This window comes from Colius striatus, chromosome 7 (genome assembly GCF_028858725.1).
Source record: "Colius striatus isolate bColStr4 chromosome 7, bColStr4.1.hap1, whole genome shotgun sequence".
In the NCBI taxonomy this organism is placed as follows: Eukaryota; Metazoa; Chordata; class Aves; order Coliiformes; family Coliidae; genus Colius; species Colius striatus.
In genome coordinates, this window is record NC_084765.1 from 2,177,082 (window position 1) to 2,204,378 (window position 27,297).

Consider the following 27,297-nt stretch of genomic DNA (forward strand, 5'->3'; position numbering starts at 1 on the left):
TTTGAAGAAGTATCTGTAATGATTAAAAAATAAACTCATATTGTTGATACTTGAAGATAAAGGTGTGTAAAATGAATGCTGAGAAAGTGACAGTGCCAGAAGTCCGAGCGTCATTAAAAGGAGAAGTGGAATCCAATGTAGCAGTCCTACTTGAATCATAGAATCATAGAATGGTAGGGGTTGGAAGGGACCTTTAGAGATCATCTAGTCCAACCCCCTTGCAGAAGCAAGGTCACCTAGATCAGGTTGCATAGGAACTTGTCCAGGCGGGTCTTGAAGACCTCCAAGGAAGGAGCCTCCACAACCCCTCTGGGCAGCCTGTTTTGTTTCTTTTTTCCCCCAATCTTTTCTGACAACGAATTAATTATGTAATTTTGAAGTATTACAGGAAGAACCTAAATCTAGTAGGTGGTACAGAGTTGAGTTTTAATGACATTTGTGGTATAAGTAAACCTTGGACAACTCAGATGAAAGCTGAGTATTCCCAGTAGGGCTGAATCTGCTCAGAGTTTCTGGTGTTCACCTCACAGATGCATTGACATAAGTGTTCTGACATCGGGGGGCTGTGAGGACAAGTGGATTGACGTGGTTAAATGAAAGAGAAATTTGTAATTAACTGATTAGCTTTCAGTTAAAATATGGAGCCACCTTTGCTTTCGTTTCTTTTCGCTGGCTGCTCTGTTTTTTGTCTGCTTTGCATGAAACGTCTGTTTCCTGATCTGTTACCCCCAAACATGTTTTGTCGTATCACAAAACAGATGGGAATGTACTTGAAATGAAAAATCAGTTCTAACAGTGAATGGGATGCACACCTGAGCTTTCATGTTCTGAATTTACCCAGTGTGTTTGTATACAAGTGATTCTGTATTTGTCTTGAATATTATCCATTTCTGATGGGATGGTTTGACGCCAGTTTGCAGTGTAACACGTGCTTGTGACTTCCTCAAGTTACCTGGCTTTGTAGCTCATACTGGAACCAAAGTTGAGAGGGACACATGTCACTTCCATAAAAATGAATGTGATTGTTCAGACTGTTCTGACTGATGCCTTTCTCGTAAAAATTAGGTATATTTTAACCTGGTAAATTGTAATGAGATGAAATTTGGCATCTTCATGGGTTGGCTTTGGTTTTTTTTTAGTATCAACCTAACCTCTCCCTTACCAGTCTCCTGTTTAAATTCTTCATTTAGAGCTGATGAAGAAGTAAAGTTAGAATTCAGTTTGCTTCTTCTTAGTGAAATAGTACAGGCTTCATTCTTTTATTCTACACAGTAATGTTGGAGAGAAATCACAAGGTGAATGTAACGGATTGCTTCTTTAATCTTGTTCCTGTCTGTCAGTCATTACTAGGGACTTCAGCTTGTCCCTGGTCTCTTTTTATGTAGTAGTGTCTGATATAAATGTAATTGCTTTCCTGTGGCACAAAACTGATTGAGGATGACTGGTTCTTTCCTGGCTGCTCTGATCCAGCTATAGTCTCAGGGCAACAGGAGGTGGAGGAGGAACTGACCACAGCTCAAGGAATGGGCAGGCTGCAGCAGGCAAGAAGAAAAAGCAATCAGACCAGCAGGAAGAATCAGGTGGGTTGAAAGAAATAAGAGTTTATTTTTACCTGTATGAAAATGTGGAAAGTGCTGTTATTTGTATGGCACTTTACACTTAAAAACCATGGAGGGCTCAAGAATTTAGATTGGTTATGTAACTGAAAGCTTTGGTAAATTTGAACAGGTATGTGTGTAGCCAGAAGAGGAGAAATTTCAATTTCTCTCTGCCTTGAGTAATGAATCTGCTTAATTTTACATGGAAAGATAACAAGCTTGTCTCTGGAGTAGTTCACATGCCTGAAGCTATGTGCATGCTTCATGTGTTTTGGTTTAGATACAACCTTGACAAATGTCTTGGTGAAGCTTTACTGAATAACTAGGAAGTGGTGTCAGTTGTTTCAGCTGTCCTTTTAGGTAGCTGATGCTGGAACTTGCATGGTATAAATCATGGTACTTTGTCAGGAGAATCAGGATGTCACTGTCACGTTAACATACCACTGAAAGAGTGATTTGATGTTTAGTTAACTCTGCTACTTTACCTTGAGATTCAGAGGATCCCGTTACCTGTGGGAATCAGGGGACCGATTAAGGCATCCAAACAGTTTTCCTTTGGCCTTTGAGATGCCTGAGGGTGTCTTCAAAGGCCTGGGAGATACCATACAAAACATGTAGGGGCTTTGGCTTTTCTGGAAATGATAGCTGGAAACTGCAGGTTACTGCAGTGTCCACAGTGATCCGATATACCTACATTTAAGCACCCGAATCACTTGTTGACTTTTAGGACTTTTAATTAAAACTATGCTTTTAATAACAGAATATATAATTTTTACCCTTGCTGCCTCTCTTCTTTAATTTCATTCTCATCTTTTGTGCACAGGAGGAATACAGCTTTGATGGAAAACAATGCTTCGAAGAGTTGAACGTCACCTTGGATAGCGCCGATTCGGCTGAAGGAGAAAACATGGGAGGTTGGTGGCCAGAGTACACTTCACCTAGTGCAGGTGTGCTAGCGACTAGACAGTTGATTAAAGCATGCACAGCATCCGTAATTTGTGTCTATTTTTGTTTTTCAAATCCAGCTAACAACCCATTTGTGGTGTATTCTAATCTTTGTTGAATTGTTTTGGCTTGCATTTCCTTCCTTTCTCATTTTCAAGCATGTGCGTGCTGGATGAACTGCCTAGTTTTGGTTCAGAACTAGAACATAAACATGACTAAACGTCCCATGTGGCAACATCACCTGTTTTGGTGTTTTTATTTGAGTCTTTGTTCCTGTGAATGTGTTTCCAATCTGTGTAGCTGTTACGTTGCAAAGCAGAGTTGCATCCCGTTGCTGTATGCTTTGAATTCAAAAGCCAGATGCTCGTGTTTTTCATGCAGATGTTTTTATGTTGGTGGTAAAGGCTGCAAATATAACTTCTTGTTAAAATCAGTTTAGTAATAAATGCTTAAGGTCACATCCTGTAAGCAAGTGATAAACTTACATGAGCCACAGTATTGTATAGAATATTTCTGCCAGGTTCTTCAAGCTCTCGAGCTGTGCAGCTTTGGTTTAGTTTTTCAACAAGGGTACTTTTGCCACCTAAGTTTTGGAAATGCCAGCCCTCAGGCGTTTCCACTTGAAATGATTGAGACCTCATTGTGTCCAACACTGGTGAGAGCCATGAATAAAAAGCTGAAACTGTTTCTAGACCTCAGGAATTTTAGTAGACCTTTGTTGCAAACGTTTTTCTTCCTTGACTGAAGTAGGTTTACGGAGTGTGGTCGAAGAGTTGGAATTGGAAAGAAATCAACTGCAGGAACAAATTCTTTTTCTAGAAGAACGTTGTCAGGATTTGGAAGATAGATGTCAGCTTCAAAGTAGAATGGAAGCTCTTCAGGTGAGCTCTTGTGGTTGTGTAAAACCTGATGGTATAAGAGAATCATTTTATTATCTGTTTATGTGCTTACAATCGTAGCCCTACAGTAAGACAAAAAGGAATCAGTCTGTAGATGGTAAAAACATCTGAAGCCTACTTTATCCTTTGTAATTATGTTGGCACAGGGTGTGCACGTGCCATATTATGCTCTGAAGCTGAAGCCTATCACTTCTGTTCAGCTTTGTCATTTGTTCCAGAAACATGGTAAAAGGCAACAAGGTTTTCATTGTTCTTTATAGAGGGGGTCTTTGTCAGAAGGTCCAGAATTAGGTTTTGTTACTAAGTGGCATAAGTCTCCCTCTTCTTATATCCCTCAAGTTTCTTTTCTGTAAATAGACATTTTACAGCATGCCAAATGTACTGTTATTTTTAGTTTTTTACATGTATGTACACACAGGAAAGAAACTGTGTAAATACAGAGAAGTAGTTAATAGTTTAGCATTTATGGATGTACACAGTGTGAACTCAGATATAAATTTGATGCATATTTCTCTTGTAAAACTCTTCAGTGAAGGCATCCAAAGGAGCAGTAAAGATTTATCAGAAAAGTGAGTTTTCATCTGACTGACAAACAGAAGGTTTACAGGGGATTATTAAGTGCCACAAACTCAAACTCTTTCAGGCTTGGTGCATTGCTCATAGTTCTTTACCTGTTAAGTTGCACATATATACAAGGAAGAATTAATGATTTGTAAGTTGAAAGACAACCTTATCTTCATTCTTACTGGAGAGTCTTGTAACAAAGCCTTTCGATACAGGTAACGTTTGGTGTAGATGAAGAAGGGCAGCTATTGAGGGCGGTGCAGGTGTGTTCTGCCTCCTCCAAAGTGCTAGCTTATTTTCAGTAGAGGTGACAAGTTTGTCCTATTTGCTGTTGATTCTGGATGTGTGTTCTGCTTTTTTGGTTTTGGATTGCTGTTGTTGGATTACTAGTTGTTGGTTTGTGGTTTTGCTTTTGAATTGGTGCAGTGGATCTGACTAGAGTAGATCTGTACTGGCTTTAAAAAGAAAAAGCTGTGTGAATGAAGCTTGCTTCCTTTTTCCTTTCTCCACAATCCCCCACATGCAAGTTTTTGCGTTCCTTCAAATTGAAAAAAATGGGCAAAAAGATGTTGCAAGTTTGGTTATTGTCATCAAACCAATGAAGAAAGTATCTTGCCAAAGCAGTACCTTCCACTGCTATCTGCTGAGTAAGCTGCCTTAACACAGTGTGAGCGTGTGTGTGGTGTTTTGGGTATTCAGCAATCATCCTTGAGTTCATGCTGTCATAGCATTACTGAAGGAGATGTTTCTAAGAGGTGGGTTGAATCTATGTGGACTAATCCCCCATCTGAATGTGTGATATCAGTGCTGTATTTTGCAGTGGGATCTGCTAAAGTACTAGAACAACGGTCTCTTATTACCACGTAGGATGCAAATCTCCTGCAGAGTCAGATTTTCAAGACTCCACTTATTCTGGGTGTTTGTGTGTGGTTATGCTCTTGTCACTGTTTTGTTGCAGAATGAAAATGAACGTTTGCAAACTCAACTCACTCAACTACGCAACCAACAAACGCGAGATGTGGAAAAGCATCAACTTCTGATCTCTGGCTTGAACGAGCAACTTAAAGGGTAAAAGAAAGCTTTTTCACAACTCTGGATGGGATTACCTTTCTTTGCTTTGAGCTTGAACTTCTCATTAGAACTTTAATCTCTTAAAAGACTTGAGAAAGAGTTGATTCCTTCTGTTTGAAGCAATGTTATTTCTGTACTTGGAAGTTTAAATGGAGGTGTATATAATGATTTAGGAAAGTAGTTTGGGGCTGGGATGTCTAGAAAGCTTGAAGCAAGATTTGTTTACAAAACATCCAAAGATCTGTTTTCTTTTTAGGTTAAGTGACAGGAATAGTTTCCTTGAAAATTCACTTGGAGAAAAAGAACAAAAGCTGTTGAGCACGACAGAAAAACTGGAACAAATTGAAACTTTGAGGAAAGTGCTTCAAGAAAAGGAGCTTCTGAACAAAGAGCTTGGGGAAAAGTTTGTGCATGCTGAACAGAAAGTAAGTTAAAGTTATTGCTCAATAGTGTTGAATTTATTAGAACCCCTGAGCATTTGCCACAAACTTTCTGTTTGTGTCCCAGCAGCAATGTTGTTGGGTTTTTTTAATCTGAAGGTTTTGACTCCGTTTCTTTACAGTTTGCTTCACTTGATGTCGTTGTTTTCAAGTTGAGTATAAGGATTTCTTAGACCCACAAAGACATTTGCCTTGAAAGTATCTGTGTTTCCTAGGGGTGATAAATTATCCTCATTTATTCATTTCCAAATATAAACTCCCTTGTTGTGTAAACTCAATATTATGCCACTAACTTCACAATCTGACTGTAACTCTCTATGTTTCTACCACATTGATTTGCATTTTTAACACTAAGCTGGATGAAGCCTTAAAGAAGTGCAGTGTGTATGAAGTGGAGAACACCGAGCAGAAAGCAGTTATCAGTGATCTGGCAGAAAAAGTTGCTACACTGAAGGAAAAGGTAAGTCTTGAAAATCAAATAAGGGAAAGAATGTTGTGTCTTTTGATGCGGCCCATTTAAATGTCACCAAAATAACAGCGTTAGCTGCTTAGAGTTTTGTTCACTAAACTTTCTGTATGCTAAAACAATGTGAAGAATAACATGATTATCATATGACTTGGACAGTTGGGGACTGATTGATTACCTTAGATACTTGTTCCACAGGTGGAGTTGTAACTTGAGTTCTGTGCCGTGTGTTTGAAGTGTTCTTGTAACATCATTTTCTTGACGTTTAGACTTTGAAACAAGATGGTGTGGTGGAGTCGATGCAGCTGGATCTGGACCAGACAAATGAAGAGCTTGACAAATTGAATACAAGCCATTTAGAGGAAAGATCTCAACTTATTCAAGATCTGCAGAAGCGTGAAAGAGAAATTGATAATCTTAAAGAGGCACTGGCAGAAAAAGACAGGGAGATGTCCGTCATGTCTTTGAATATGACGGAATATTCTGAACAGGTTGTCATCCTGAAGCATCAAGTGCAATGCAAAGAGGAAGAAATCCGGGGGATGGAAGATGCTTTATCAAAGGCTGAGAGGGAAACTCATTTACTAAAGGAAGTACAAACAGCTGATGTAAGAGATGCAAGTGCGAAGATCTCCATCCTTTCTGAGCAGAGCAATGCAATGAGACTAGAACTAGAAAGAGTTAGAAGTGAGAATGAAGCGAAAACCAAAGAAAATAAGGAATTAATAAGACAAAGCAGTGAGAACAGCATCACAATTAAGGATCTCCGCTCGGAAATCAAGGCCAACAGTGTGGCATACCACAACAAACTTGCAGAGTGTGAGTCACAAATTACTTTGCTGAAAGAACAAATTAATAAATCGTCTGAAAAGCTACAGGAAACCGAGGATAAACAGAGAAAAGAAACGGAATATTTGAAATCTCAGCTTGAGGAAAACAATACTCTAAAGGAAAAGTGGGACCATTTGCTTAAAGAGAAAGAGACTAAAGCAGAGACACTTGAAAATGAGTTAAAATCCATTAAAGATTCATACAACAAGCTGGTTTTGGAAGACGCTAAGAAAGACAAAGAGCTGTCTGAGTTATCCAGGAAGCTTTTAGAACATGCTGAACATCAGGAAACAATCAACAAAGAGTTACAAGAGAAACAAGAGCTCATTATTTCATTAGAGGAGAAGCTTGGCGTTTTGGAGCAGCAAAATGAAGAGACTAAACTGAAATTAACTGAAGATCTGAAAGCCAAAGAGACGCGTTGCAAGGAACTTAATAGCCAATTAAATGAAATGCAGAAACAGGTTAACAAAATGGAAACAGAGACACAGGAGAAAGCTTCAGCTAATAAGCAGTTGCAGGCGGATCTTGAAGGGAAAGAAGAAAAACTGGCAGAGCAAGTAAAAGCAAACGAAGATCTTAGAAAAAGTTTAGATATGGTGGAAAAAGAGAAGGAGCAGCTAATGAGTGAGAAGGAGGATTTGTCCAAACTCCTGGATGTAAAAGAGTGTGAACTGTTAAAGAAAATCCAGGCTGTGGCAGAAATAGAGAATAAGTTATCTGTTAGCACCGCTGAGTATGAAAAAACTGTTTCAATACTGAATTGTGATAAAAACAGTCTGGCAAAAGACATTGAACAACTTTCAATACTTGCCCAACAGAAGGAAAGTTCAGTTGCAGAACAGCTGCAGCAGAAAACAAAGGAATGCAATGTGCTGGCTGCTCAGTTGTCTGAAAGCAAGGAACAGAAACAACAGTTGGATGAACAAGTGCAATCACTTCTCATTCAGCTGAAGGACAGTAGAGACAAAGAAATAAAGAGCGAAGAAATGTTAAATAATAAGTTGTCTGAATGCAGTAGCTTAATCCAAGAGCTCAGCTGTAGTAAGGAAAAGAATTTACTACTGCAGGAGCAAATTCAAAGTGTGACTTTGGGTTTTGAAACCTTGAACAGGTCTCTAGAGGAGAAGGTCAGTCAAAATGATTCGTTAAGTAAGGACATGGAAGCGAGTGAGCTTCGTATTGTAGAGCTGCAGGGGGAAATAAAAAGTCTTAAAGATGAAAAAACAAGGTTATCTCAATTGGTGGAAGAAAGAGACCTGACTGTAAAAAATCAGGGTTCAGAACTTGAGAAATTTCGCAGTCAAGTTTCAGTAAAAATGGAAGAGGGTACCCTGTTAAATAATCAGCTCCAGCTGTTAAGCAAAGAGGTGGATGCGCTTAGGCATGAAAAGGAGGGCTTTTCAGGCTTGTTGAGTGAGAAGTCGCATGAATGTGAGGTTCTTCAGTCACAGCTGTTACAGCTACAGTCTGAAATGACTTCAGCAAGGCAACAAGCACAGGCAGCAGCTCTGGAAAATGAGAAGTTGAAAGCAGACGTTGAAACGGTTAACGTGACGGTAATGAAGAAGTCAGATGAAGTAGCTGCTTTAACTTCACACTTGTCCCAACAAAGTCATAATATTTTAGCTCTGAAGGACCAAATTGATGGGCTGTTGATTGAAAAAGAAAGCTTGAAAAGAGTCTTTGAAGAGAAAGAAGCTCTGCTTTCTGAAAAGGAGACTCTGGTTCAGCAAATGAGAGACAGTAAAATTGCAGGAGAAGGGCAATACATGCAGATCATTTCAGATCTGCAAAACCAAATACAAGCCCTGGGTTTTGAAACCAGCCAGCTCAGACATGCAATGCAGGAAAAAGAAAATGAGTGTAAGAGACAAGCCCAAGAGTTAAAGTTGCTGAAAAATAAATCTGAGGAGTCTGATGTACTCAGGGTTCAACTGTCTGAGAATATGGAGGTTATTTCTGACCTTCAGTGTCAGCTTAGGAATTTGACAGACAAATCCTCCCAGTTGAATGACTCGGTTACACAGAAGGATGAATCTTTAAAACAAAAGGTAGACGAATGTATCAGTTTAAAAGCACAGCTTTCTGAGGTCCAGGAGTCTTGTGTTTTGCAAAAGAAAGAGGTAGAGCTTTTAGCCTTTGAAGCACAGCAATTAAAAGAACTTGTTTCAGAAAAAGAACGGAGTATCAATGACATTTCATTATCCAGTGAGAATTTAAAGACTCAACTTCAAGAGAAAGAGAATCAATGTGAGGTCTTAAAGGAACAAGTGGTGGAGCTGGAGGAAGTTAAATTGAATTTGCAAAAAGAAATACAACATCAGAAGAATGTAATAACTGAGATGGACCAGTCTTTGTCAGAAAAGGAATCATCTCTTAAAGAAAATCAAAGTCTTCTCGAAACTCTGAAGGAGAAAGCAAGGGAAGACGAAGAGAAGACAAACTTAATGTCTCAGCTCCAAAGTCAGGTCCATCAACTTACAGAAGAGCTGCAGAAATCTAAAGAGCTAATCCATGAGAAAGAAAATGCCTTTTTATCTCTTCAGGAGAAATTTGAAGCACAGTATGAGCTAAAAACCGAGTTGAATGCAGCTCTTGGGAAAAAAGAGGAAGTTATTGCTGGTCTGCTTAGTTCTTTAAAGGAGAAAGATACCAGTATAGAGTTGGCAGATAGCAACGTCGATGGTCTTACTAGTGAGATTGAGGCTCTCAGAGAAAAATTAGAGAAAAGTGATACAGCCGTGAAAAACCTTACGAAGGAATTTCAGCACAGGAACGAGGAGCTTGATGCTCATCAGAAGACAATTGATTCTTTGACTGTTGAACTGAGCTCTGTGAGAAACGAGCACCAAAAGGCTCTAGACCAAATAAGCACACGGGAAGAAGAACTGCGGCAAAAAGAACTGGCCGTGGAGGCTCTGCGCATGAAGTGCGCTGAACAGGCAGATGACATAGAGTGTCTGAAGTTAGAGCTGAGCAACGTGAGTTCCAAATCATCTCAAGAGTGCCGTGACAATGCACTTTTAATAGATAGTCTGAGGTGTCAGGTAGAGTCTTTAGAGAAAGAGAAAGATCTGTTACAGGAGGATGCCGGTAAACTCGTGGCTGAAAACACGCAGCTCGCCGCCTCTCAAACTCATTTGCAAAAGAAGTTGGAGGAGCTCCAAGAAACCAATGAGAAACTAGAAACCAGTGAGAATTATTCAAGGATGCAGATAGATGCTGTCAAACTGCAGATGAAGACTGAAAAAGAGAAGTTGCAGATGCAGGTTAGTGTGAAGGGTGAGGAACTTTCTAAATTGGAACTTAAATGTGAAACTCTTGAGCAAAGTCTACTTGAGTCAGAAAACAAATGGGTGACAGAACTTGATAGGGCAACTTTAGAAAGTAATCATCTTACTGAGCAATTGAACAGTTTAGAAAGTGAGATAAAATCAAAGGATGGCAAAATCCAGTCTTTGCAGCAAGAGCTGGATCTTATAAAAGAGAAATTAACTCACAGCTTCTCTCCGTTACTTAATAGTAGGCTGTTATGTAAAGAAAAGGAGGCACAGGCTTCAGATTCTGAACTGCAGCTGAGTGATAGTAAAATTCAGTTGGAAAAACTCTCCACTCTGGTAACCACTGTTTTGAGCAAAGAAGCAGAAGGAGAGCGATTGCAACTGATGCTGTTAGAAAAACAGAAAGAAATAGACGTCATGAAAGATGAGTTAAAAAGCATGCAGTCACTTGAGAAGCAGAAGGAGTTGCTGTGTAATGATATTGAAAAGATGAAGGGCAAACACAGATCTGAAATTGAAGGTCTGTCAGAAGAAATGGTGACAGTCAAGGAAACATTAAGTAGACAACAGTGTCTGTTGCAAGAAAGGGAAGAGTCTTTTGCAGAAGTAAGTAAGCAGGTTGAGTTTCTTCAAGACAAGCTAAATAAATCAGAAGAAATAGTAAGAACCAGTCAAGAAAAACTGCATGTGGAAGGTGAAAAGGTAGCAAGTCTCCATGAGGAGATGGAAAAAAAAGATCAACTCATCAACAACTTAACTTCCCAGGTAAATCAGCAGAAGGATTTAATTTCTTCTCTAAGCCAGCAACTGAAAGAAAAGGACTCTTCTGTTACCCAGGTCATGGAATCATTGACTAATGAAATGCTGAGTTTTTCTGAAGAGAGAAATACATTAAACACCAAACTGCAAGATCTCGAAACTGTTCATAATAGTTCTTTAGGAGAACTAAACCGAGTATTGCAGGAGCTTGAGGATTGTAAGAAGGAGCTGGAACGCAGTCAGATTATGTTAAGCAGTAGAGAAGCTGTATGTAAAGATTTAATGAATGAAAAAGAGGAGATGCAGCTTAATCTTGAGAAAATGGGCAAGGAAAAAGAGAATCTGAAAAAGAAACTTCAAGCAGCGTTGATAATAAGAAGAGACCTAATGCAAAAAGTTGGAAAGCTGGAAAAGAGTGGGCAGGAAGAAATAGAAAAAGAGCAAAAAAGAGCAGAGGAGTTGTTGAAGAAAGTTAATGATTTAACAGACAAGCTGAAACTGGTTGAAGCACAAAATAAGGCTTTAGAGTCTCATCTTGGAACTTTGAAGCAACAACTTGTAGAAAGAGATGCCAAAATAAGTGATTTGACTGAAATTTTGTCTGCAAAAGCTTCTTACTTAGAGGAACTTCAGGGCAATCTTGCAAAACTAAATGATGTCATTGCTGAAAAACAAGATATATGTGAGCAGAACCTAAAGTCTTTAGAGGAAAAAGACTGTGCTCTTGCCCACATGCAGTCCATGCTCGATGAAAAAGTAAGTGCATATGAAGAGGAACGTTCTCAGCTGCTCTTAGCTCTTGAAAAGGCGAAGTCTGAATTTAAGAAGGAGGAATTGTTGGAAAATTCTGGTTCAGAAGAGCCTGATTTAGGTGCTAGGGATGGGAAGAAGCGGCTGGACCTCAGCAATTCCACTCATGTCATGTCTCAATTAGAAAAAGGAGCCTTAGAGAGAGAGCTTTTGGTCAGGGAAGAAGACATTAAAAACATTCAGAAGGAAAGGGAAGAGCATGCTAAACTTGCAGCAGATTTTGATGAACAAAAAGCTCACTTTGAGAGTCTCAAGAAAGAACACAAAGCACTCTGGGAAGTTCTTCAAACAAAATGTAAAGAACTTGACTTGAGTCAGTTAGAGAAGTACCCTCTAGGAAAGGAACTGGCTTCTCCAGTGCTGGGAGAGGAAGCAGCTGACCGAATGGGTTTGGAATCAGACAGATCAAGAAGCACGTTTTGGGTTGCATCGTTTAAAGAGTCAGAGAACACAGTCACTTCAGTGGCAAGTGAAGGCACTGAGTTAAAAGAACTGAGAAGTAATTATGCAAGACTTCAGGAGGAAAGGGAAATGTTAAAGAAAGAGCTGAGAAAAATATCCGTTGAATTCAATGATGAAAAACTGGTCAACTTAAACTGTTTGAGGCAGCAAGAGCAGTGCCAAGAGGAATGTGAGGGCGACCTGTTGGAGGATATAAAGCAGATACAGAAGCAGCTGAAAGCATATGAGGCTGAAACTATGGACCTTAAGACAGTGCTTGAACGGGTGAATAATGAGAAAGAAGCACTTATTAAAAAAAGTGAAGAGGATTACAAGATGAGCCAGCAGAAAGTGCAGCGATTGAGAGCTGAAGCTAAGAAGGAGGTTGAAGAAAGGGATGAGGAAATAGAAGCGTTGCGTTGTTCTCTTACGGATTTCAAAGGTAAACTTGATCTAGGAAAAGAGTTATTCAATGAAGCTATAAAGAAAGGCCAAGAGGAAGCCCAGCATTACAAAACAGCATTTGAAGAAATGAAGAGTGAAAAACAGAACCTTCTCAGTTGTTTAGAAAAGTCCAATTTGGAGCTGATTGATATAAAGAAGGAGGTAAAACACGTCAGTGAAGAAAACAGAAGACTGCTGACAGAGCTGTGTATGCTCCGTGAGAAGGATGAGATAAGTAGACCTGTGGGGTCGTGCAGAGAGCTGAAGGAAGAAAGAGATACTGAAAAAGGCTTGGGAGAGTTTTGTTTAGAAAGTAATTCCCTTCAAGGGAAGCTGGAAGGTAAAGGCGCCCGTTTGCAACTCTCAGACGCTGGTTACTCCGGGAGAACGAAACCGAGAGCAGCAACAGAGTGTCAACTCCAGAAACAAACACAAGTGCTTGAAGAGCCACTGGCCAAAACTGCAAATGTGAGTGATTCTAAAGCACAAGAGCAAAGAACTACTGCAGAGGAGAAATGCAGGGAACGTCTCCAAAGAAAATTACAGGCGGCTTTAATATCACGTAAAGAAGCCCTGAGAGAAAATAAATGTCTGAAAGACCAGATTGAGAAGCTGGTGTTGGAAAGAGAAGAACTGATGAACAAGACAGGGATGCTTGGGCACTTGTTAGAGCTCGGTAGAGAAAACCCAAGTTCAAGTACTGCTGCTTTGTTGTCTGAAGAGGAGAGCCTTGTTTCTGAAAATGCTAGACTGTTGGCTGAAAACGAGAACCTCACCGCAGCATGTGAAAGTCTGAAATCCACCATGGAGACCATAGTTCAGGAAAAAGAGGCCTTTTCATTCCAATTAAATACCCTAAAAGATTCTCAGACAGTTGAATTAACAGGCTGGAAGGCTAAACACAGTGAGTTAAAGCAGGAGTATGAATCGCTTCTTCAGGCTTATGAGAATATCAGTAGTAAAGTAGCAGATATGAGGCAAGTTATTGATCTCAGTAGAAAAGAGAAGCAAGAGGCTATTCAAAGACTCAGGGAAGGAGAATCTGAGAAGGAGGCTCTTGAGAAGCATTTACAAAAGCTCATTGATGAAAACGAGGTTATTAAGAATCAACTGAAACAACTCAGTGAATCCAAGAAGATGGAAGTTGCCGAACTACAAAGTAAGGCAGAAAGGCAGATACGTGAGCAAGAGACAAGGATGCAAGAACACCAGGATCGTCTTCGTGAGCTCACTGAACAGAATCATCAGCTCATGGAGGAAAACGAGCAGCTGAAACAAACCTCTGAAAGTCTAAAGCAGGCTTTAGAGAAAATTCAGGGTGAAAACGATGCCCTCCATAATAACATCAGTGTCACTAAAGCGGCTTTGGGCGAGCTCCAAGTTCAAATGGAAGTGTACCAAAACGATATGCAGTCGAAAATCAATGATGCGCTCCACGAGAACGAATCGTTGTTAAAGGACGTGAATGTGTTAAAGGAGAAACTCTCTGAAAAAGAACAAGATGTGCTTGACCTAGAGGAAAAAGCAAAAGAAACTGAGAAGTCTTTGGACCATAAAAATAGTTGTCTGACAAAGCTGGACATGGAGTGTAAAAGTCTCACGCGAGACATCGTCAGCCTAAATGAAAAGGTTAAGATCTTAGAGGATGATAAGTGCCTGTTACAGGAAGAGTTAGAAAATGTACAAGAGAGTTCATACAAAGCAAAGAACGAGAGGGAATTTCTTGAGACAGAGTTGCTTAATCACGTTAAAAAAGTTGATCATCTTACTGATAGAGTGAAATCAGCACAGGTGCAAAATAACTTGCTGTTGCAGCAACTGGAAGAATTAAAGGCGGAGAAATGCAACGTGGTTAGGGAAAAAGAAGAACAGCAGTTGCACCTCGTGAAAATATTTGAGGAGAAGGTGAAAAGTGCTCAAAGGGATAACAATGGAAGTAAAAACAAGACAAAAGAATTGCAAGAACTCTTAAAGGAGAAACAGCAGGAGATCAACCATTTGCAAAAGGATTCTATCAAGTTCCAGGAGCTGATCCTGGATTTGGAAAGATCCGTGAAACTGTCACAGTCAAAAAGTGAAAAATATGAAAAAGACTTGAGTAACATGTCAGAAAAGCTTGTAAAATCAAATGAAGAAATACATCATCTCAAGGGAAAGCTTTCTTCACAGATGACCTTGTTGGATCAGTCAAAGAAGGAAGTGGACAGGCTTACAGGAGAGAATCTGAATTGGAGAAAAGAACTTGAGAAGAAGGAAGGTGAGCTACAAATCCAAAAGAGACAGTATGAGAGAGAATTGGAATTTAATCTTCAGCAATTAAAACTGGTTCACAAAAGAGAAGTTTTGAACCTAGAGGAAAGACACGGTGCCCTTGAGAGAGAAAAAGGTAGGTCGATTACTGAGGTGCGTGGTTTGCAAGAGGAAGTTAACACCAAGGACTCTCAAAACAAGCAGCTTCAAGCAGATCTGAACGCAGCTTTGGCACGATTAGCTGCCTTTACAAAGTGTATGTCCTCTCTTCAGGATGACCGGGACAGGGTAGTCACTGAAATGAAAACCTGGGAAACACAGTTCAAAGAGGCCATCCAAAATAAAGAGAAACAGGTGGAGGATGCTCATAAAAGGATAATGTCTTTGCAAGAGGAATTGAAAGACAAAATCGCTCAGATTCAAGAACTGAATATCAGATGTTCTGTGGTAGAGGAAACAAAGGACGAACTGTATTTGAGGCAAAAATCTGTTGACACACAACGCTACGAGGAGCTCTGCAGAATAAAGGAGGAAAATAGAGGGTTTTTTAACAGGCAGCGGGAACTGGAGAGTGCTCTTCAGTCCAAAGAAGCAGCTTTGCAAGCGATACTTAAAGAGAATAATTCTCTTAATCATCTCATAGAGAACAGTGAAAGTGCAGGAAGAGAGATAAAAGCTCTGGAAAATAGTTTCAGAAGACAGGAACAGGAATTGCAACAGCTTGTAGCTGAGAAGGAAAAAACCAGTGCCGAGTTGCAAAAGCAGATTACCATTTCTGAGCAGATGAAGGTCATGCTAAATAATAAAGACAAAGAAATTTCCTTACTCATTTCTTCAAAAGGCGATGAGATTTCTGACTACCTGACTCAGGTACAGACTCAACATGGAGAACAAATCAAAGAGTATGAACTTCAGTTAAGGTCTTTGCAGATGGAGAAGCAACGATCTGAGGAGTCCTGTCAGAGGATGGAAAATGAGCTGAGGAACCTGCAGGTGAAAGCAGACAAAGCAGGGGAAGATAAAGCTGCGATCGTTAGCGAAATCGATGCCTTTAAAAAATCGATGTCATCTCTTCAGAGTGACAGGGATGATCTCTTTTCTAAGTGCAAAGAGCTGGAACAGCTGCACCGAGATGTCTTAAATCAGCGGGACAGTCTCATAGTTGGCAACGCAAGTGAGAGCCGTGCCTTGAAACAAGAACTACGGGCGCTTCTCAACCAGATAGATGATCTTCATTCCGAAAATGCAATGCTAAGTGCACAGCTGATAAAGTACAGGGAAGATCTTAACCAAGTTTTATCTCTCAAAGACCATCAGCTGAAAGATTTACTCAAGCAGAAATTGGATTGTATTAAAAGCCTTGAACAAGAAAAACGTGATCTTCAGAAGCAAATGAAAGAAATGCGAGTTTCCAGTGAGCTCCAGAAGGATGCTGCTGTGTCTCTGGAACATGAAAACAAGAAATTAGTGTCTAAAATAAATGATTTAGAATCTTTAATTGCATCATTGAACAAAGAGAAACTTGTTTCTGAATCTGGAGAGAAGCTGCTAGTTAGCGATAGCGTTCAGAAGAAAGAACGTGTCTCCAACGGGCAGCACGGAGAACATCTCCAGGAGCAGATTCAGGAACTCCAGAAATCAGGAGGCAGACGCACTAAGGATGCAGATGAGGAGTACAGTCAGACTCTTTTAACACTTGAACATGGAGATGAAGCCGGTGCTTTTGCAAAGAAGATGATGTTAGAAGTTCAGTCCCAAAATAGCGAGCTGAAGTCCCAAAATGAGGCCTTTGGGAAAGCAATGACTGCTCTGCAAAATGACAGAGATAGGATAATAGAGGACTTAAAGGTGCTTCAGAGCAAATACACATCTGAACTCCAGGCTGAAAAAAAGAAAGGAGATGAACTTGAAGCCAAATTGGATGGCTTTAAATTACAACTTATCGGGATGCTCCAAGAAGTTTCTCTTCCAAATCGGGCTGGTTTTGGTGCTGCAGATAAGGTTACGCTCGACCAGATTGCTGGTGAGATTGGAAATCTCTGTAGGACGGTAGTCAGTGGAGAGATGGAGGTTAGCAGGCTCTCAGCTGAGTGTGGGAATTACGTTCACAAGATTGAAGCGTTTTCCAAGGCTATGGCCAGTCTGCAGGATGACCGAGACAAATTGCTGCAAGAACTCAGCAATCAGAAGGTAACTTCTGAAAAAACCCAGGGCACAGCTTCGTTTCCCATTGGTTGCAACAACATCAGTGAGATAAGTTCTTTTAACAGTAATTGGGATGTGCCTCAGAGCAGTAGGGAAACATTGATAAGTTTTAATTAGCTGTTTCACTTTGTAATTTGCTACTTTTTTTTAAGCATAGGGACATTATGCGTCCTGAAGTTTGCAAATTATGTGAGTGCTAAGAAAGCATTGTGTGACTAAAGAAGGCATGCTTACAATTTTGGGAGTTCAGGTAATTATCCTGTTAAACAGGAGCAAATGGGGAAAAAGCCATTATTCTGTAAGTAGGATTCTAGCACTGATTCAGCTTCGACCCTATAGTTTTCCTTCCAGTTCACTAATCATGTTTGTTAAACATAGGCTAAAGAAGGAGCCAGCCTTGCAGCTGTTGAAATATCAAAACTGAAGACCCAGGTTGATGATTTGGAGAAGGCATTGCATCAGACCAAAGCCTTCCAAGCAGAAACTGAGCGAGAGATTGCATCATACCAGAATGAGCTTGCTGGATTAAGGTATAAACATAAAAATTAACTAGTACTCGTGGTTTTTGTTTAGAATTCTTCAGTGACTTCACATAAAGTCGCTTCCTTCACAACCTGACAGAAAACCAAGCTGATGTAGTAGGATATCAAGGTTTCTGTAATGTGGGAAGTCAACTTCCACAGGGTTGTCTTTGTTTGCAGCTGTCCTTGTGTCGTTATGTGATGGTTTCTGTTCCAAACAGTCTTAATTGTGAAGCCAAACGGTCTTAATTGAGTGTTTTCTGTTCTCTTGGTGACTTGGATGTCAGGAACTACACTGTTAAGAGTCTTATTTCAGTGCTTTGGTGTCATATTTTCTTCTTAGAGTAATGACTGATATGGCTAAACATTTTTTGCTCCCTCAAAACCTCTTTGTAAAAAAAGATGTCCAAGGTGCTGCTTATTGGACTCAAATGCCTACTGAAAATTAAATTCACTTCCTATTTCAGCATTATTTTTGTAGATTTAAGAGTTCACTTCATTCATGACAGCAGTTTCTGGAGATCTGACATTTCTTTATTTCATTCTTACAAGTCAAGGGTGTTTCTTTTCAAGCTTTTCTACTGGCAATAGGGTCGACTGGCTACCTCAAGCAGTGCCCTACTAATCTGTGACCTAGAGCTGCTTTGCTACACAACCTTTTGTCTTTAGGTAGCTAAAGTATTTATTGCATTAACAGATGTTGTATCTTTACAGCCAATGAACTTTGCTTGTCTCCAAGCCAATGAAGCAAATGAGATGTTATCACTTGGCAGGCTTTATCTTCAGATATATTTTTCTTTAGCAGATATATTTAAATCAAAGTATGTGTTGAGACTGTTCATATAGTGGCCCATATTTGCATATAACTGTTAAAACCCCTTTTCTTTCAGAAATAACAGTAAGTACAGCTTTATCCTTTTCATTGGCTTGTGTGTAGTGTGGCATCATTTAACCTCTTGTCTGATATCTTATGTTCAGAATGGAAAAAAACCTCCTCCTCTCAGAGTCCCAGGCACTCCGAAATCAATGTCAAATCACAGTTGCAGAGAAAGACCGGCAGATTGCAGAGCTGCAGAAGCTGCAACAAGACATGGTTGTTCAGAAATCAGTCTCCAGTGGCAGCAATTACCCACCAGTCAAGGTAAACAAATGAAATGTAGCAGGAGGCACAGGTCTGCTTCCATCAGCAAGTTGCCACTATTGCAAGTGAATGACTTGTAGTTATTAAAACTCACTTTTAAATGGAGTCTGATATATTAATTTCTTTTAAATAAAGTCCTGAGTTTCTCATGAGTAGGTAACAGAGAAAAGCTGCTACTGTGGGTTATTTTAATGGTTAAAATCATGGAAGGCACCTTCATCAAGGATTAAAATGGTTGTGAAGCAAAAGGTGAAGGTCATGAACCAGTGAGGGTTACTGATTCTTAGTCAAAACAGAGTAACAATTTGCTGTGCCTACATTCCAAGTTATTTTCTTGTTGATGAGTTGCTAATGTTAGTAGATTACTTAAGTAACCTTGCCACTTACTGTTGTTGGTTAGTCAAATCCAGAATATAGTATGGATTAAGGTACAGACATGTAAGGTACAGACATGGTTCCACAGCAGCCCAGGTGCTGATGGCTACAGACAGCAAGGGAAAGGGAAAAAAGAACTAGTGCAATTTCCAGGTTTCTCAGTGAATCCTTTCAAATCAAGAAGAGGACAGAGAACTTGCAGACAAGTCAAGGAAGAATTATTCTCATGTCGTAGCTGGGATGAGACATGTTACATCTGTAAGTAAGGATGTGATTCTGGCTTCTTGTGCTAATTCCATGTCTATCATGAGTCTCTTACTATTCACACTGTAATGCTGTGTTGTTACTTATTCAAAAGAAAATAGAGTGTTTTACTACTACTTGTGGGATGACAACAATGTATTTATTGGCCTTGTTTACTGATGGGTTTAATCCCTTGCCACACAGCCTGTACTACAGCTGTGTTCTACCTATCTCTTTTTCTCTCAGTAGGTCGCACCAAATTGGACCTGTCTCCCCCAGTTCAGTGATTATTGCATTAGACTTAGAAGCATCATAATTTCTTTTTGAGACTTGAACTTTCTTTTAAAATCCAGTTTCAGAATTGTCTGACTGATGCAATTATCACTGGGAGAACAGAGAGATAAACAAGATGAGTTACATGAACCAATCTAAAGATAGGTTTGGATGTTGAGGGAATGGTAGGAAAAGTGGCCCAGCAAGCAATTCCCCAGTGTAAATGATTTGTAGCACACTTCAGCTTCATGAGAGTATTGCATTGTGATACAAAAATAAGAGTCAAAGGAGGGAGGTGAAAAGCATGATGGAGAAAAATTTCAAAGAAGAAAGTTCAAACAAGATTGGAATTGTTCACATTAAGAAAGAAATTAATGAGAGGGGAAAACCTTCAACCTAATAGTATTGTGGGATGTAAGTTTTTCTTCAGATATAGCTACAACCTGTTTTTAGGGGAACCATTTTGAAGAGGAACAAAAAAGAACTCGGTAGTTTACATTGACAGCAGTTCTCAGAATTGATGCTAACAGATTTTTTAAAGGCCTAGTAAAGCCTAAATCAATTTCTAATTACTGCAGATTAGAATAGGACCTAATTGTGGGGAGAAGGGAGAGATGTGCCTCATGGAAGGGTTCTTACCCTTCCTCTGAAGCAGCTGGAGCTGGCTTCTGCCAGGAACAAAATACTAGATTTAGAAAGGCAGCAGCTGAGACCCAGTCTGGCAGTCACTGTCTGATTTTTTTGTAGACAGGTTCAAGGAAAGTGTTGTTTTTAGAACAGTATTCTTATTGGCCTTTTCTGTGCCAAAGCAAGTAGACCAGATTCCTTTTAGTTTCATTAAAAACAGCGTTTTAGTTGGTCAAGTTTGTCGCACGTGCTGTTCATTTTCTGTGATGAAACTCATGAATAAGAGCTATTGAACAGTAATGTCCATTGAGTTGTGGAATATATTATGTGGCAAAAGTCTTTATTTCACGATTGTGTAGGAAAATAGATTCCATAAAGCATTAGAGAGGGTCCAGTTCTCTCCATTATTGGAGATTAACATCAAAAAGTTGACCCACCAGAGATAAAAGACAAATCTGTGAATCAGTGATGGAGCTGAGTGGCTTTATTTTTCCTCAGGATGAACCTTTAGCTTTAAATTCATACTTACATAAGAGCTGGGCTTTTTATGTGATGAGCACCATACGTTATCAGTTGGAAAATCATTGTTGAAAGACGTTTTATCTTCACCTGCCTTTTTCTGCTCTTTTTCTCTTGTGCATCACTGTTTGAAAATGGAAACCAAGGTTGTGTTACCTTTTCCTGGTGATTAATTATTAATATTGTAATTGAAGTATTGAAGTTGAAAACAGTAACTAGGAGATATTTGAAGTAATGTATGTGAAGTAACGTGGTATTAACTTGTGAGAAAGAAATGCTTCTGAGGAAAACAGATTGTTCTGTAATCTGGATGTTTATTTACTGTTGGGAGTTGTGTGATATTTAGAGAACTCCTGGACCATTTACCTTAAAGATGCTCATACTTTTCAAGGTTTTAGAAACTGCCTCCCTTGCTGGAAGTGCAGAGATGCCAGAGGAAATCAAACATGTCTTAGCTGAGAAGAATCGGCTTCAAAGTGAACTGCAGCGCTGTCTTCAGGAGATGCACCAGAAAGATCTCCATTTTCAGCAGGTTAATTCAAAGGTAACTCTGAACAACAGCTGTTATCCTGAAGAGCAGATGTCAACATAGAGATATTGCTACACTGGCAGTGTCCTGTAGAATTGAAAGTTGAAGTGCTTGCAAACTTAGATTCTTCAAAGCAACCCTCTTGGCTCAGAGCAGAAGTTGAAAACCAAGTGTTGGTGTTATCTTTCTGTCAGGCTTTCCTGATTTGACTGAAAGAGGTGTATTTCTATCTGCATTCTGAAGACATTGATGGGGCACTGCTGAACTTTACTCAAAGTGTTTTCCATTATAGACAGAAGCAATCTGTCTTAGTTGATTTTAGCCATCTCCTACCAAACTTTAAGTATCTCATCTCACAAATGTTTCCTTACAGTTTCTTGAGGAACCCTTTTGTGGTTGTTAAGATAAGTGTGCTGTCTTCATGCACTTGTGTGTTCCCCTGTTGTTTGTAAATGTTCTGGGAAATTCCCTCCACACTTACCTCTCTGTGTATGGCCTGGTGTTGGAAGCAAATTAGGTTTCTGTTACCTTTCATCTATCATTGTATCTTTTTCACTTCCTTCACCTAAATGTTTAATAAACCTAGTAACAGTTTTAACCAAACTTCACAAGAGGTGTAGAAATCTCAGGCTCCTGCAAGTGAAGATGAAAACTCCACTGCTGAGCATTCCTGAACTGCCTGTGACCATGTTTACACTGTCAGGCTTATTTGGCTTTGTGCATGGTCCTAAAGTAGCAACTACCTGTACAGTCTTTTGCCAGGTGCTGATATCCCAGCAAACACAGAGAGGACACTGTTGAGGTTTGAAACCCTGAGTTTCTGCTTTAAGAAAGATTAATCCTCAGGTTTTGTTATTTTTGCTATTCCTCAAACAACTAGTTAAATCTTACCCAGCTCTGAGCTTACCAAAACAGTTTTGAAGCAGTTTGGAAGCTGGTACCAAGTTGTTCCAACAGCGTGTCTCGAATCTGTAGTAGCTTCCTGAGGAGATCATTCCTAATTTGTCTTTTACTTAAATGTTTCAGGTTGTGCAGTCAGCAGAAGAGAATGCTGTCCTGTCTGCCCAGCTGAAGGCTCTCTCTCAGACTCTAAGGGATAACCAGCTTCATTACACCGACTTGCAAAATCGTTATTTAAGGTTAGAGAGGGAATATCAGGCAATGCAAGTGGCGTCTTTCCAAGGCACTGTTCAGGTAAACAAACACATGGGGGTTTTTTTACCTTCTGTGCTTATGGTTTTCTGACTTTCAGGCTAAAAATGAATCAGTACTGAGGCAGTATTTTTGCTAGCCTGTGACGTGCTGAAGAGAGCCGTCCTTACTGCTGTGAAGCTGTTTCCATTTGACTTTCCGTTTGGGGAAGCTGCTTGTACGTGCTGCTTTGGTTTGAGACACATCTGCTTTGAACTGGTCTACAGCTGCTGGAGATAATGCAATGATCACTAATCATTAGATGGGTGAAGTTTAGTGGCAATTGCACATCAGTCATGAATCATTTTGCAAGGTGTTTGGGTAGTATTTTCAGAAGTGAGATCTGTATCAGCAGTTTAGCATTTCAGCATCCTTTGCCAAAGCCTCAGACACATCTGTAAGTTTATTCCTTTGTGATTTCTTAGTTTTTAAAGGATTTTTCTTGCACTGCTTTGCTTATTCAGTAACAATCCATATAATGCCCTAAAAGGTCATATGGATGCAGGTATAAACCAACCCTTACTCTTCCATAAACAGAAATAAACACAAACAAGGAGCGTAAACTAAAACCTAAACCAGTAGCTGCATTACTTGTGAAACTGTGGACAGGGCTATGTTGCTGTGTGGATGCATTTCTTTCACTTCAGAGGTTGTGTTATGCACTGTACATGGATCCTTCAGGTCCTGCAGGATGCACAGGCAGCATTCTTCATCAGCTTTCTGTTAGAAAAAGCAGCTTTGGCAATTTGCAGCTCTGGAAATGAAGAGATTAAATGGCACAAAGGGTGGTTTGTTTCACTGCCTTGTGGTGCTTGTGGCTTCTTTAATTGAAATACAGATTTTTAGCACCAAGGAAAATGATTGACTGTCTGTTTTTTTTTCCCTCTTTTAATATTTTCTAGGATGAAACTAGAGCAGAGGTTCCCCCTGGAGCACCACAGGAAAGGTCTGCAGTTATTGTTGAAGTAGACAATATGGAGCTAAATGAACTCAGAAAAAGGTCAGGTCTGAGAACACATATTAGCAATATTGTTTTCCTAACAGCTATGTTGTAAGTGCAAAAGTAATGCTTTTTCTAGCCCTCTAAGTCTTGTGAGGATTGGAAAAAAAGTGGATTTACAGTGAATTAAATCAATCACAGTCATAATCTTGAATTGTTACCTTCTGGTGATGTTTGTTATTTGGTTTTGGAAAGATATGACTTCATTTCAACATGTAATCAAAGCATCTCATTATAATTAATCCCAAAAAGGAACTTTCCTTAATAAAAAGGAAGGAAAAGGGCATTCTTTAGGTATGTTAAATACTGATTTCAGGTTTCCTTTGGTCACAGGCTTGCAGAGAGTGAGCAACAATACGATTCGGTGCAGCAGGTGCTCTCACAGCTGACAGAAGCACTGGCAGAAGAGAAGAGGAGGAGAGAAGCTGCAGAAGAAGCTCTCGGACTCTCCGAGGAGCAAAACAACAGGTGAGACATTCATGATTGCAAAACATGGGGTTTATTTTCCTTTTGAAAGAAAAGTGTCTGTAAAACATGTTTCTTACTTACTTTTGAAGTATGTGCCAGTTAGATTGCTGCATTAAACCTTTCTGTGAGTGTGAACAACTTGCATGTTCAGAGAGCCAAAGCCAACTTTTGCTTCTGCTTCCCTTTTGGACTGTTGAGGTTGTCACACTATGCCTGGAGTCAATGCAAAGTGTGCTACAGAGAGCTGGAGAAAGGAGTGTCAGGTTCTTTTGATTGCCTTTTTAATGGGATTAGTTCTAGGCTTTTGTGTAGGTGTTAGATTTGTGAGCAAATACTAGAAAAAACAAGTAAGGGAACCTGTTTGTGAGTCTGTAGTACCTGAAGCAGTGGAAATGCAAGTGTTAAAGACTTTGGTTTTACTCAAGGTCACCAATGTGATGCCCTTTGGGATGTTTTTGATCTGTTGGACTTGGTAGTCAGTGGTATTTCTTTTTTTTTTTCAAGTTATTAAAAACATCTCACACGTAACAGCTGTAAGACAGCCACTATTTAGATGTAGAATATCATTATCCATCTGCCTATGTAAAGTTTCTGTCACTGCCATCATCTGAAAATCACTGCTCAGCCAGCTAGCAGTGGTAGAGGTTATTTTGAGTGAGTGAAGTACCTGGAGAGTAGATTGTAAACAGAGACTGAAAAGTTGCTGGCAACACAAACCCAGTCTTGGTACTTTTTTGTGGGGACCTTCCCCAAATAGTGTGAAGTACACAAAATAATGTTTCTTATGTGAATTCAGTATTCCATTGTCTGCTTTGAATTATCCTCCAGATTTGAAGTAAGCAGTTACAGGTCTGTACCTAGTGAATACACTGTTCAGATGGAAACTGAGGAGGAGAGGGAAGCCTTAATCATCAATCCCAGTGAACATGTTGTTGTACGAAAGGTAAGTCAATGAGAGCTTTTAAAGCCCCTGAATTATGAGCTACTTCAAAGTGGTGCCCATATCCTATACAGAATAGACTGATGACAGCACAGCTCGTTGTGTCCTTCATGCTACCCCTTTCTTTTTCCTGTCTTCCCCCTGCCATACTTTTCTTTCAACTGTCATTAATCCTCGTGGTTGCAGGTTTCCCTTCTGAGTAACTGGAAGTCAGTGGTTTTGGGTTGTCCTCTGTATGCACACACTGGCATGAGGCAGCTACTTGTCTGATCCACTGAAAAGCTGACTTTGAAGTTCCCTTTTATTGTTAGGTACCACAGGCATAGGTGAGCCATAGAGGCATCCATTCAGAGCAGCAAACTGCTGCTGGAACGACATTTTAGTGGGAAAAATGCCCTTAATTGCTTTCTCTTTGGGTTATGGATGGCGAGTCAAATACAGACAGCTCTGTAAATCCTGCCATAGAACACATACAACATGAGTCATCACATTCATATTACACACCTGGCCAGTAAATAATATATTTATGGATGTAATTGTGCATTTTGGTTTCTAGTATGTGCATGTAACTACATAACACACAAATACCTTGTGTGCATTACTCTACACATTGGTGCTGTTCTCTTTGGCCTTTAAATAGTTCATACTTGCAGCCTGTACCATGGCACCCACTGCAGCATCAGAGGCAAAGGTTTTTAATAGTGCTTTAGAACATCTTGCAGTGGAGCTTCTTCTCATATCTCTCCAGAGTTACTTATTTGCTGGTTTTTGTTTCCTCACCAGATGAAAGGAGGTGCCCTTTCCTTCCGGAGATGGCTTCGAGGGCGAAGTCTTTACTGTTCTAAGCTGCTGACCTCCAGGGCAAAATCCCGCTATTTATTCCTCACATACCTGGTTACACTACACCTTTTTGTTGTACTGTGCCTCACGGGTGTTCTCTGAGTACACTACATTCTCTGGGTGAATGATTTCCCTCTAGGTAATGGTGTGCCAACTCCAGATGATAGACTTTTCCCACGCTGCTGTTTAAGCTATGCACTGGACACAGTTGTATATATTCCTGTTAGACCACGTGAATCTTGAGCTTCTTCAAAGAAATTTGTGTATATCACAGTTGCTCCAAAGTTGACTTGAATTGCTCTTTATCAGTGGAATATTATATTTGCTAAGGAGAAAATATCCCCCTCTGCCCTCTAAAGAAACTGCTGCACACGAGTTATTTAATATTGGCTGTGAGTACATACTGATGGATTACTCCTGAATGGGTTGTAAATGATATCTTTTCTATATAAACTTTATTTTAAGAGTTAAAACTATAAATTTTAAAGGAATATTCAGCTATCACTGTTTATTGGCTTCTTGATTATACCAAGAAGTCTTCTAGAGTGCAATAAAGGAAGAACTACTGATTCTTGATTTTGTTTTTCTGTTTGTTTGGGGTCTTTTTAAGTTGAAAATAAAAGCATTGAGAAGGTTGTCTTTTGGCCTCACAGTTTGTAATGGCTGTGACAAGGTGCACAGGTGTGTGTGTGATAACGAGCTGATGATTAAAGACTCAGAATGGAGATGACATGGAGAAATGTCTTCGTGTTCCTTGACTGTTGTTTAAAGGTGCAATTTCTTTCCTCATGGATTTTATGGTTTGGGGTTTTCTTTTGTAATCCACTTGCATTTCTTGTCTTGATGGGTTTAGTTGTTGCCTGTCTTTGGGGCAAAGTGTTCCTCAGCTGCTCAACACGTGAAATGCAAACTTATAAATACACAACCTTATGTATTTTGTATGTTTGGGCTTCATGGTACAAATGAATAAAGGGTACATTTTGAACTATAAGAAGCAGGATTTGCCTTCATTTTCTTTAGACACATAAGAGTTGCCTGTTAATACATCCGTGGTATTGACAGTGAAATTATTAAAGAGAAATTACTGAAGTTTGGAGTAAAAGTCTTGAGGTTGAGAGGTGATTTTCCCTCCTCAGTGCTTGCCTCCATGAACCAGGTGATGGGTGATGCCCATATCTCATGTGGCATTCTCACTAGCAGTTAAAGAGAGGAAGACAAGTTGAGGCTTCCTATCCCTATACTAAATCTTTGGGAGTGTGGTTTTGTTTTTTTCCTGAAGTATTCTGTTACTTTGCCAATTCCAGTTAGCTTTTAACATCTGGCATGTGAGAAAGCATCTCTGTTCCCTGTCAAGCCCAACTTTCTTGGCGTGCAGTCAGTGCAATGAGCTCTTTGTGAAATACCCACTTAAAGATGTCCCAGACCTGGTGCAGGTGACAAGATGTGCTCATGGGAGAAGCTGAAGAGGCAGGAGTCCTAAGGGCTCTGTCACTCTGCCAAATATCTCTGATACCCTGTATGTCCTGGTCTTTTCAGGAAACATCCAAGTGTGCATGTGGAAGTGCTGTACATCTTCTTTAAACACAAGATCGTGGTTGAGTGGCTTGTCATCTCCAGGGAGAA

General features: G+C 39.8%; 1 protein-coding gene across 4 annotated transcripts in view; it reads left to right on the forward strand.

Moving 5' to 3' along the window:
- The window catches only part of LOC104558422 (golgin subfamily B member 1-like), a 42,685-nt gene extending 16,043 nt beyond the window's left edge, over window positions 1-26,642 (forward strand). For 2 of the 4 annotated variants that reach the window (XM_061999104.1, XM_061999108.1), the window contains exons 15-29: window positions 1,471-1,580; window positions 2,422-2,545; window positions 3,294-3,424; window positions 4,965-5,074; window positions 5,334-5,502; window positions 5,873-5,977; window positions 6,253-16,992; window positions 17,386-17,537; window positions 18,507-18,669; window positions 21,098-21,250; window positions 22,262-22,429; window positions 23,329-23,426; window positions 23,760-23,894; window positions 24,723-24,837; window positions 25,618-26,642. In XM_061999104.1, the coding sequence (XP_061855088.1) occupies window positions 1,471-1,580; window positions 2,422-2,545; window positions 3,294-3,424; window positions 4,965-5,074; window positions 5,334-5,502; window positions 5,873-5,977; window positions 6,253-16,992; window positions 17,386-17,537; window positions 18,507-18,669; window positions 21,098-21,250; window positions 22,262-22,429; window positions 23,329-23,426; window positions 23,760-23,894; window positions 24,723-24,837; window positions 25,618-25,776 (12,632 nt within the window). In that variant the 3' untranslated portion in view covers window positions 25,777-26,642. Of the gene's footprint in view, window positions 1-1,470; window positions 1,581-2,421; window positions 2,546-3,290; window positions 3,425-4,964; window positions 5,075-5,333; window positions 5,503-5,872; window positions 5,978-6,252; window positions 16,993-17,385; window positions 17,538-18,506; window positions 18,670-21,097; window positions 21,251-22,261; window positions 22,430-23,328; window positions 23,427-23,759; window positions 23,895-24,722; window positions 24,838-25,617 lie in introns of all 4 variants that reach the window. The other 2 variants (XM_061999105.1, XM_061999107.1) reach the window with 2 other exon arrangements.
- The last annotated feature ends 655 nt before the right edge of the window (window positions 26,643-27,297 follow it).